General features: G+C 39.7%; 1 protein-coding gene across 2 annotated transcripts in view; it reads left to right on the plus strand.

The window, feature by feature from the left end:
- Nucleotides 1–288: 288 nt before the first annotated feature.
- The window catches only part of ahnak (AHNAK nucleoprotein), a 32,169-nt gene continuing 20,180 nt past the window's right edge, over nt 289–12,277 (plus strand). The window contains exons 1-5 of one of the 2 annotated variants that reach the window (XM_085426156.1): nt 289–537; nt 7,568–7,632; nt 11,455–11,511; nt 11,631–11,787; nt 11,900–12,126. In XM_085426156.1, the coding sequence (XP_085282282.1) occupies nt 11,631–11,787; nt 11,900–12,126 (384 nt within the window). In that variant the 5' untranslated portion in view covers nt 289–537; nt 7,568–7,632; nt 11,455–11,511. The remainder of the gene's footprint in view (nt 538–7,567; nt 7,633–11,454; nt 11,512–11,630; nt 11,788–11,899; nt 12,127–12,277) is intronic. The other variant, XM_085426165.1, reaches the window with a different exon arrangement.

Raw genomic sequence — 12,277 nt, forward strand, 5'->3', positions numbered from 1 at the left:
ATGATAAAAACAGTACAAGTTTCTTGCCTGAATAATTTGTTACATAGTGCTGATTACATTCGGATAACAAGAGTTTGAAAACCTGACATTTAAGTGTTGAAAGTTCTTTTTTTCAAGCAGAGCTCACTTTTCCTGTTGCATGTCTTTGCAACCATCTTTGTGAAGCAGTGGGTGGTCCCATGAACACTAAGGACCACTCCCCGTACACGGGTCCCCTCCCCTGGATTCCCCTCCCTCTGCTAACCAGGAGCCCAGCCCAGCTCCCTGTCCAACCACTCTGCTCAGCCCAGACTAGCAGCCACTCAGAAAAAAAGAGGTTAAAATCAACTCAGAACGGTGGAGGGAGGGAGAGAGAGGGGGCAGAAAACGCCCTGGAAATCTGGTTGATCAAGAAATCGAAAAAGACTGACAGAGTCCTAGCAGACTGCGAAGGCGTGACAGTGTGAAAGTGTTTTTCTTGGAGTGAGGAGAAGTGGAGAAGTTTTCAAGGATGCTCAAGCAGGCGTGAGGCTTCTAGGGCGCTAAGGCTGCGCACAGGTAAAGCTGCACACTTTTTTATTTTCTTTAATTGAAGTTAAAAGTTTTTTTTTAAACTGTTCTTTCGGTTTCTGAACTTTAACAACTCTGCTGCAAGACAACAAATCAGTCGTTCCAACTTGGCCAGAGTTTAAATAACTAACTTGCAAAGGCGTCACAGTTATCTGTCCAGCATTCTTGTTCATAGCACCAGGCACTTGCAGTGAGCGTGTTTATCATTGTAAGATTATTATGAGTTGTTTTATATGACTAGAAAACTTGTCTCCAGAGTTTTTCAAGGACTTTTTATTTTCCCCTAAGGGAATGTTTTTGCATAGGAGCATCTTGCCTAAACAGTGTTATTTGTTTTCATTGTAAATATGTAGAGTGGCAGTAACTTTGTGTGAAAACATTCATACATGATAAATATTTAATTAAAATAGAGCAGGACAGGAGATGAGGGTGTGGGTACACACCCACCACATGAATGCAGACTAGATTGAAGTTGTGCAGTTTACTAAGATGCATATAAGTCATTCATGGCTATATACTTTATTGCCTTTAGATGATTTTGATCCTTCTTAGAGATAACAAATAAGAATAGCTACATTTGTGTAGTTATTTCACCTTTGTGCAGTGTGGATGTGTAGATGTACTTTGCATAGTGAGTGGGACTTTTTCTTTTGTACAGGACCTCAATAACCCACATTTTAAAGTTATATCAAAGAGGTGCCGAAATGATTGTTGACAGTGTTGATGTTATCGCTCAGATGTCTCTCTTATCTAATCCAATGTCGTTTGCCAAGAAATGGAAGTTTAAAAAGTTACTACTACTTCCCTATGAGAGTGTACAGCAACAACTTTGGGTGTGGATCCCCCCTCTCTCCTCCCCCTTCTTTTTTTCTCTCCCTCCCTTTTTGTTTGCTGTCTCCTCACAGTGGCACACCCTTTAGTGCCAGTGAAAAAAAGGAAAACCATCCACGCTACAGACAGTTTTTTGCAGCGGGTCTCAGCAAATTACATTTAAATGTCCTTTGTGGGATACTAAGGGTGTGCTGGCGAAGACAGAAAAGTCATGATTATGGCTTTTTCTATGTCTTTTCACTGGATTCACTGTGTTGTTGGTTGGTGGTCTCTCTCTCTCTCTCTCTCTCTCTCTCTCTCTCTCTCTCTCTCTATATATATATATATATATATATATATATATATATATATATATATAGAGAGAGAGATACAAAAAGTATTATATTTTTAAATGCAAACTGCTTCCGTTTATTGGCTAAATATGTATCAGCTTTTGAACAAAACCTTTTTGGTTTGTGTTGCGCAACATGAAGTTGAAAACTTTCACTGCTGCTTGGCTCTGAGGCATATATGCATTTCATGACTTACTTTTTAAGGTCTTGAGCAGAGAAAGATTTGTCTTTGTCTATTTTACCATGGGTCTCTCAACCTGGGCTCCTGGCCAGGGTGTGCAGGGGGAGAAGAAGGGAGGAAGACAGGGAAAGAGAGTCATGGAGTGAGTTGGTGAGGGGGGGATGGGCGGGGCAGGGGGTTGAGGAGGGGAGTAATGGAATGTAGTGGTTTGGAAAGACAAGCTAATTGAAACCAGGTTTGAGGCAGAGCAGGGGGAAGAGCTGAGACTTTGCACGTTTGGGGAAAAGAAAAAGAGGCATTTCTGAAACCCTAAAGTCAGGGGATTATTTTCTTTCCCATAATATATTTAAAGCCTAAAATGGCATCATTTCAGCTGTGGTTTAAAGTAGAATCACTGCATGTAGTGCTGCCTATATTTTATGTGAAGTGGGTGTATAAGTTGAGAATCAGGAGTTCAGAAAGATCCTTTGTTTAATCTCACTTGGAAGTCAAATTTCATTGTGCTGTTGCGTGTCCTCTGCAGCTCCCTCCTGCCACACCCAAAAGTCACTTTAGAGGAGGGTTAGCGAGAGCTGATTTTTGCCCTGCTCTGCGTAGTCTTTTCTACAACGTGCACTTAACTCACACTGGGTGACCCACAGCTGTACATGTGTGGCATTTCTCAAATTGCTCTAGTCAAGGTGATTGATTATAACACAGGCTGCTTAAAGGGCCAAATGTAGTGATTGTCATTTAATCGGCATTATGTTTAGCGTTTTTAGCTTTACTTGGTGATAATACGGTGTGAATAACCAAACTAAACACGATATTTCAGGTGTAGAGTTTTGCTTCAAGAGAGGGTGTGGACCTTAAACATAATAAATTTGAAGCGTGATTTATATTTCAGCTGCTCAAACATTCAGAGCTGCTCCTAACCGCCCCAAAGCTGAAATGCTCGTCAGTTAACAGGGCCTCATCTTGGCCTGGGGTGGATACTGTTTGTCTAAATACTTGCTCTGTCTACCAGTGCAGCAGTACAGAGGGTACATTATTTTGTCACCTAGCAATGTAGGTCACTTGGAATTCCAAAAAGCACACCTTGAAATTTTAAAGCTTCATTGATCACATTTTTCTTTTTCTTTCACTCCGATGTTGCGGCTCTTCTCACCCATGTGACAACCAGCGTCGTTAGTAGGAAGAACTGGAAGAAGAGCATGCCGCATGACAGTTTGGAGCCTTGACAGTGTTGAGATGCTTATCGCAGTTCTCTGCCAGCGCAACTGCGTATTCTCGCAGTGTTGACTGACAGCACAGGCGCGAGGAATGGTGTTACTCATATGTTCCAGTATAAAATGCAAGGAAACTGGTCTCTGGCATGCTTCCTCTGCTATTTCCTCATGGGTTTGTTGAGCGGGTGGTTGAAGAGGTGGGGCGGGGGGTGTTCAGTAAGCTGAAAGAAAGCGTGGTGGTTTCGAACAAACTATAGCGTATCCTTTTCACACTTGGCTTTCATTACGAAACCAAGCATTCCGGACGACTCCGTAGACGCACACCCTGGATATTGGTTGGATAAAACAATGCAAAATGTATAGAGTGAGAAGATTTTCAATGAGCAACATTTTTCTTCCCTAAAGTTGCAAATAAAAATTTAACCATAGTGTGCAATTTCAGAACGTCTTTCTAGGCAATCCACCCAGCAGCCACGCCCTTCTCACTCACCCACTGCTGGAATGTTTCAGTGTGTACTCAGTATTCTCTGTGGAGCGCCTATCATTAGCTTGTCTTGTTTTTGAGAAACAGTTATTTTAAATTTGCGATGAAATAGTCACAATAAGTCACAAATAATTCTGTGGCAACCACGCACCTGCATGCAATTCAGACTATTTCACTGTAGATTTTAGCAATGTGGGACCTTCCCAAGCATGGAGCTCAAAAAGGGCGTGAATCATTTCTGTCTGATAAAGCAAGAACTCGCACCAGTACTCCTCCAAACATCTCCTATATAAAAATATCAAAAGCCATCTGTTACTAAGCACTACTTGGAGATACATGCCCTAAATGTCAGGGCAACCATGCTTGGAATGTAAACTGAGAAATACATTCAACATGGTTTTTCTTTATCTGGCACAAGATATTCGAGGATGGAACTCTCGTGTGGTCTAAATAGAAGTGTGAATTGAAAGTACAATCCTGATGCTCTGTTTATGCTTCAGGTTCTTACAGCAAAGGAAGTCTCACATCTATATATACATTCTGCTGCTATGGTTGCCACCTAACTCCTACTCATAACCTTGTCCCCTGTTCCGTGAATGGACTTGTATTTGCTCTCATTCAAGCAGCAGCTGAATATATTGCCATGTTAAACTAAGCGTGGCAATTTTTTGGCGTGACCTGTTTAATGTGTCAGTAAGCCTCTTGTGATGTTCTTTTTATATGGCTGATCTGTTCAAACTTGGCGCTTCTCTTTGGTCTAACTTGTTATGCCAGTTCAAAATTTACATCCTAGCTGCTTGATAGTCATGCCACTGAAACTATTGTTGGGCATTAGCCCAGGATCACTTCTCATTTAATAGCAGAACAGATCTTAAAAAATAGTTTGAATAAGCTTTTTTTTTTCAAATCAAATCAAGTTTTTTGTCTATAGCACAGTGTTACATATACAATCTCAAAGGCAGTTCTTGGTGTAATAATAGGAATGCAAAAAATAGGAATGCAAAGGAACAGGATCTCTAAAAAACCTGTAAGAACCCTCGAGAGAGGAAATTAAAACTGAGGTCTTAAATGTCTTGGTGTGTAATAGAGAACAAGCAGTTATGACAGAACTGTGCAGAGCTTAAAAAGTATGTGAAAATCAAGGCAAAGCTGAAGTATGCTTCAAATGCAACCCCTCATTTCTGATTTTTTAAGAGCAAGAGAGGAGGATTTTAAGAGTTTCTTCAATTTTTCCATTTGGTGCATGACTCCTGCCAAAGTCACAATGGCTTAATCAGAAGCAGGCCAAGTTAGCGTCAGTGGGCAGGCTTTAGTCTTATGTTGGACTTGTGGTTTGCTTCAGGGCTATGTGGACTATGGAGTGCAGAAAACAACCAATTATTTTGACTCTCGTTCCTTTTATACACGTCACACGTGCACGTCCTATCTGCTTTTGTGAAGGAACATTGAAGGCCAGATACTGCTGTCTTCTTTGGTATTTCTTCGCTTTTGCTGTGTCTAAATACAATGCAGCAGGGGGGGAAAGAGAGTCTGTTTTGTTTTGACAACAAGACTGATTAGGTCACTGGTCTTCTCTCCGTATCTGCCTTGCTGTACTGAGGTCTTTTTATCTGCTCATAATCAAATTTTATCAGAGCTCCACTCTGTGTGATACACTCTGAAATTGAGCCTTAATCATTGTCACATTGCTCCTCTTTTCTCATTACTAAATTGATTGGATTTGGCAATCAAATTGGTAGACGGACTAAAGCTGCTTTGATCAGTTTCCAGAATGTATTGACCTACTTAAGCACAAAGTATGAAAGTTAACAGTCCAGGTTTGGAGGCATGTCTCTTTTTAAGTGATGGGGTGATGAGCTGGCTGCTGTTTACTGCGTCAGTGAAGCGCATGTTAAGCCAAAAGACACCAATGTAACCTCTCAATGCACATTTGACACACGTCTTAGGGTGCCATCACAGATGCACTGCTGACTTAACGTTGCATTTTTGCTTGTTTGAGTGGAACCTGGAGGTTGGGGGTGTGTGGTGGACTCATTGCAGGTGGGTGGGCACTCCAGCTGTGTGCGGGGTGGGCAGCACAAAATAAAGCTAGAGTTAGTGTCAGAAGGAGGACATTTCTTTGGAGTTAGTCACTGTAGAAGAGGTTGGGCTTTCTTCCAGCTGGCCTGAGGGCTCTATCAAGGAATGTGTGACTGGAGGCCTGGGTGGGGCTGTGCACTGTGCTACTCCCTCTGCAAGTAAAGCTGAGAGGCAAAGCGACACGATCTGTGTCGTGGACTGTGGTATGGTACTTCTGGGCACTGCGTGTTTTTATTTGCTTCCTTCACTGTTTGTTGACCACATTTTATCTTCCAGAAATACCTGCAGATGTGCTATGTGTGTGTGGTCTTACCAAGACACTGAGTAAAGAGGGTGGGGCAAACTGTCTCATATATTTTGATTTTGTTAAATCCGATATGCCTATTTCGTCATTTTCTATCATGACGTTGTAGCACAACACCTAAAAGCTTACACATATAATAACTTTATCACTAAGGCAAACACAGTGTCACATTTTCTTTAGTCTACCTTGTTGTATTCTGTGACATAACAGTCCGAATCAGTAACAGGGGCATGAGTATACACAGCTGCTGTGGTGCAAGTCTCACTTCACACATGTAATGCGAACCCATTACTGGCTGGTATTTTATCTCAGCTATGTATTCTATTGGTGCAACAGAAAACAGGCCAAACTTTACTACGTTTTTTAAACTTTGCATCACTGTTAGGGGCTTTGTTACATTGCACAGGTATTAAAATCTGACTGTTCCATCTCACAAATATAGTAATGAGCAGTTTAGGTTATTGAACATAAAATGTTGGGAAGGGGGAAGTTAATGATGGGGTTGAAGAAGAATTTTCCTGAAGGGCATGTTCCCACTGGTGCTGCATGTCTCTGCGCACATCAAGTCTGGTTCTGTTTGTACTGAGACTGACAAAAAGAGGGCTTTGTTTCACAATAACACAATAATTGGCATAAGACCTGTAAGATGTTGGGCTAGTTACAGCACGTGTCTCACATTTTCAGCTTTGCCTTGATTTTCACAAACACAAGACTGACTTAGTGTAAAGAATGATGCTCAGAATTTAAATGATAGATTCAATTTAGGCAACAAACTTTGCTGCTATATTTGCTATTATTGCTTCGCATTTCTGCCTTTCTGTTGTGGTTTGATATTTTTACAGTCTTCCATGAAGCAGTGAAACTAAGGCAGATCAATGCATTAGCATTTTTAATAGTATACTTCCTCTCTGAATTCCTCTATAGCCAAATTTTCTTCATTTTTAATCAATTTCTAGCAAACCTACTTGTTGTAGTTTGGCTAGTTTAGAGACAAACAAGTGGTTAAATTGATTTAAAAAGACATATTTCCTTACCAGTGTCAACACTGCTTCCAGCTACTTGTTGGTTAATTATTAAAGCCTCTTAAGGTGATGATTGATCAGCATCAGTAGTCTACTACATTAGACTACTTTATAAACGTATCTAAAAAGAAGTAAAGGAATGAATACCTGTGATTAAGTCTAGTCATGAAAGTAAAAAGTGCAGGGGCTTTTTTGTAAATATTTTCTTATGCATAAGTATGGTAAGCTTGTAAGCTTCTAAAGTGAATCCCCACTTTTTCAGTTCTGCCTTTCCCATCTCTTAATGTGTAGGCTAACATTCTATAGCACAGCTAAATTTCATCACTTAGTACTGAATCCTACCACAGCATTTGACTTTATCATTCATATGGAGATGCACCTCGTAACATAGCAGGGACTTCTATGTGGAAAAGACATGCATAGCTTTTTGTCATCTGTCAAGCATGTGACTGAAACTCAACTTTACATAGCAACATGGAATGTTATTGCAAAAGAGAGCAGCAAAGGTTTCTTTGCTGTCTTAGCAATACTTAATCTGTGTACAAATCATACTAATTGTGTTTTTTTTTCTCAACAGAAGTCAAGAATACAAGAACAGAAGCAATAAACTGAAGCTCCTTGGCTTTGCTTGAGCAATCCAAGGTAAGTGAGTGCCCTTAAGTATATTGGAAACGATACAAAGAAAATCTATGATAGACTACATAACCATCACTTTGCTCAAACACTAACTAGTCAGTGTTACCACAGAGCAGCATCTATTTTATGGTCAGACTGCAAACCGCTTTTGGAATGTTTGCTGCAAAGCCTCCAACGTAACTGGAAGGTCATGCCGCCGTCATTCAGCTGTGAAAGGCCTGCCTTGTGGAAACCTGATACCTGGGTGCTTCTGCTCCATGTGTCTCCTTTTGGTATCCCGTCCCTCCTCCCAAAGTGACCACCTGCTTCACTCAAGTCCCTTTTCCCTTCTTGAGAAACGACCATGTCAAGAGCCCGCCAAAGATAATTTACTTCTTTTGTGTGTAGGGAAAAACTAGCAGTACTTTGACTGATTAGTGTTAAATCTGTAGGCCAATGATACTGTATAAATGATCCATATCCAGAAATGCTCTGTGGTTGCATTCGAGGTAACAGAAGCTTTTGTTTGTCTGGCTGGCTGCTCATATCCCCTTCTGGACAGACATACCAAGCCATAATAAAACATGACAGACAAGCCCGTTGATCTACCTTCGTATTTGGCATTGGATCAGCGGTACTCAGGCACGTTATAGAAATGAAAGAGAAAGAATACAGAGCTGAATGACTGTCATGTACTGTCAACTCCTGGAGTCCCAGACCATTTGCTATGATTTCAAGAACAAGGGCTCATTCATTTGGCATATGTTTATAATCATAAGGTCTTTTTGGGTTAATTGTTAATTTTCCTAATTTAGTTTATACTTAATTACACTACTTTCTAAGTTTATCTTAAAATAAGCAAAGAAATTAATAATTGTGATTAAGTTGAGTAATGACAGTAAAAAGTGCAGGGACTTTTTGCAAATATTCTCTTATGCATATCTCTGAACTTGTAAGCTTCTGAGGAGAATCCCCACTTTTTCAGTTCTGCTTGGATGCCTTTCTTTAATGTTCTATAACATAGCTTGACAACACCCCCCCCCCCCCCCTTTTTAATTGCCTCACTTTAATTTTTTTTAACATACTCTTTTCCTTATATCTCTTTCTGTGTGTTTCAAATTCCCCCTTGATTTCTGTTGCATGCCTCAGCTTCCCCCCACAGCTTGCTGCCAGAAATATGTCAGAACGTCTAGGACACAATGGCCCAAATAGTTCAAACATGGTAAGCCTGTGTGCTAGGCCAAAATCAAAATATTTATCAAAACTATATGATTATGCTTGAAAATAAACCTTTGAAGGGATAAAGGGATAGTTGTGTCCCACGATTATGCGTATGAATGTGGATGCATTCTTAACTTCCCACCCTGTTTTTATAAACCCAATAATATTTCTTATGCTTTTCCCCTGTGAACATTTTTTCTGAACAATTATCTCATCTAGCAGTAATCTGTACAATGCCAATAAGACTAGCAAAAGAGAAAAACAAGATCATGTGAAAGGTTTGTCAGTTATTTGGGTCTGTTTTTATTGACTGGATTAGGACAGGATATATTCGGGCAAAATGAGCTGTGTTCGAGCCCATGGGGAAGACAAATTCCCTTTGATTTCTCCCAAATGCTGTGAGTGTGGGATCTGAAGGACACTTTAAAGATTTTGTAAATGGCTGCATCAGTTGGCCTGATTTGAATTTGCTCTACCCAAGATAATTAAATAAAGCTGTGTTTTTTGGTACTGTTTTTTTTTTTACCCCTTCAGTTTTCACACATTTCAACTATAACTGATGCATATAATGTTGCAGCTTGAGGTCTTGATAGATTCGTGTTTCAAGGTACTATGAGGCCATGCGGAAAAGCACAATGTGATAGAAAGAAGGGAGGAGGACAGATGAAGCAACAAAGTGAAGATCAGGTTTTATATACCTGCAAGCGGCTGGAATCACCTTTGGAATGAGCATTATCCTATTCTCCGGCATAATCATGCTCAGTGGCTAAATGCTATTTTTTCAAAGAATTTTAATTTTACCTCAAAGCATTGCATGCTTTCTTCAGTATTCCCAACCATGCAGATCCAGTCTATTTATTGACTTGTGTTAATTTGCAGAGGGCTTGTTATGTGACCTAGGACTGGCATCAACAGACTACAAATAACTGAGACAATAGTTCATATTACACAGAACTGTATGCACCACCTAGATCTGCAGTCTTAATTTGGACATTGCAGGAAACACCAGAACTGTTTTCTTCTAACGATCTCATTTGTTTGAAACACTGCATTTTAGCTGCATGGCAGGAGTGGCATATGGCTGCTGAATAAGTGATGCATATTACAAAACCTCTTAAAACTGTTGCTTCTTTAGCTTCGTCTCAGGTTCCTCTTGTTTCCAGCAACTTGTTATCTTGCATAACAGAGAGGCAGTATCAGTGAATGAGGAAGGGATTCGTGGCCTGTGTGGTAACTGTGTTCTTGACTGTGGTGTAAAATTATATTAATTTTTCTGCTAATATTATTATTTCTAGCACATTGACATTAACATTAAAATACATATATTTGTAAGGTCAGACAAGATTATCAGTCTTATTTTTTTTCCAAGTTATTATTCCTTAAATCTTTGTTTTTAATCATAATCACAATAAACACAGGAAACTAATCACCAAAGTGACTCATATCCTGTTTCATTCATCACAACTATGAATAGGCTTTTGCCATTTTCTGTTGGCCGATAGAACCTTTGTTAAATCCTCCTCAATGGTTACAGTAGGCATTTGTAGTGATTGTCTCACTGAAATGACTGTGGTACTAGAGCTTTGCTACTGTCTTGTGGTGCAACATCATTAATCAAAAAGTACTTCCAATAGTGTTGTCACCAATCACATTACATTCTCTCGAATTTAAAAAAAACAAACAACAACATAAAAATCCCTTTCTATTGGTAGAGACACATCATCGTGGAACAGCTTTGTATATTTCGAGGAGTGGGTGGTGGAGAGCTTGGTACTAACAAAACAATAGGTTCTGTGTTCCAAAAAGGAGAGTGGGTATTACCAGTCAGCATGTTTGTGGACACATGTCTAGTAATGTTGTCAACAAACTTTATCATTGATGTGATGATCTTTTTACATTGCAAACAGCGATAGTGACAGTTGTTGAAAAGCTAAGCATGAATTTCAGTTGGCCTAATTTAAAGTGATATAAATATGGTAAATTTGGTAATTATTTGAAGGTATAATGTATACCTTATGTACTCTGATGGCCTCACCCAACCTAATGTGTGCTACTACAGCGTAAAGAGGTAGATCATTGTCATCAGCTTTGTAAAAACTTTCAGCTGTAGTGATAAAAAAATTAATAACAAATCTATGGTTAATTGCTGAAAAGGAATTCATAGCTCTTGTTATTGAACAGAACTACAAGCTTAATGTGGGATCCTATACAAGGGTGCAACTGTTTTCCTATTAGATTAGTGTTTGTGGTTGTACATCTGTATTAGAGTAGTAACTCTTTTAGGTGATGTATTTGTTACCATACATTTCTCCACCTTGGTGTGTTTTTGGTTTTTTTCTTTAAATAAAGTACCTGTGACCCTCACTTTTGTTTCTATTGATGTTTGAGTTGATCTGTACGCAGGGGATTTGGCTGTTTCCTCAGGGCAGGGAGTGGTCTGACTTCAACCAAGTTTCCAAAACGTAGTGCATCCTGGAGGGAAGGGAAGGCACTTATAGTTAGATAGGCTATATTGTCTGAAGGAGTTTTAACACCATCTAGTGTTCACTTTTGGGTCTTTTAACCCAGGCTCCTTACAAAGTGGGATGTGGATAGAATTTGTTCAAAGTCTGTCTTTTGTTTTTGCAGGAAAACAAAGAGAATTTGTGCTACAACGAGGCTTGAATTGAAGAAAACAAAAACAAGGTATTTTAGGAATTTAAGGTTTAAGACTAGTATTCCATATTTTATGCTGTAAAGAGTTTTTGCCAACTAACTATGATTTTTTTCTGTTGAACCTGCTATTTTTATGGCTATGTTTACAGATGGCTGACGAAGAGGAGACAAGGGAGGTACTCTTTCCAGATTGGGAAGGTGCTGACAAAACTGGCATGACCATTGAACAGACAAGTGGAGGACAGCTCTTTGTTAAGGAGGTGAAAGGAGAGTCACCAGCAGCACGGTCTGGAAAAGTATATGAAGGTAACAAATTCAGTTTTTGTTCAAATATGTAGCTTTCACCAAATGTTTAGTAAGATGTGCACGCTGACTTTTGCTCTTTTGTTTTTTTGTGCTGCTTCCACTTAAATCATAGGTGACCAAATTGTGGGTGCCACTATCTACTTTGAAAATATGAGTTCTGAAGAAACAGCAGAGCTACTAAAGACACTGAACAAACACAAGGTTGGACTGAAACTACAAAACAAAGGAGACAAATCCCCTTACTACTCACCGCTGAGCACACCATGTCGTTCACCAGTCAGCACCCTTACATGGGAAGGAAAGACCCGCTTTGGAGATTCCAGTCCAGATATCATTCTTGTAAGTTCTTTTTAAAAAACAAAAAAGGGAAAAAAGCCCCCCAAACAAACGAAAGAAAAACCAACTACATTATCACTCATATGTCTGCAGGAAAGCTAGTGGACTAAAACAGGGTGTGCTGTAACACTTGCATGTTTGTGTCATTCAATCA

Source organism: Rhamphochromis longiceps, linkage group LG2, assembly GCF_057381845.1.
Source record: "Rhamphochromis longiceps isolate RC_006_pf linkage group LG2, R_longiceps_female_GT1.1, whole genome shotgun sequence".
NCBI classification, from domain to species: domain Eukaryota; kingdom Metazoa; phylum Chordata; class Actinopteri; order Cichliformes; family Cichlidae; genus Rhamphochromis; species Rhamphochromis longiceps.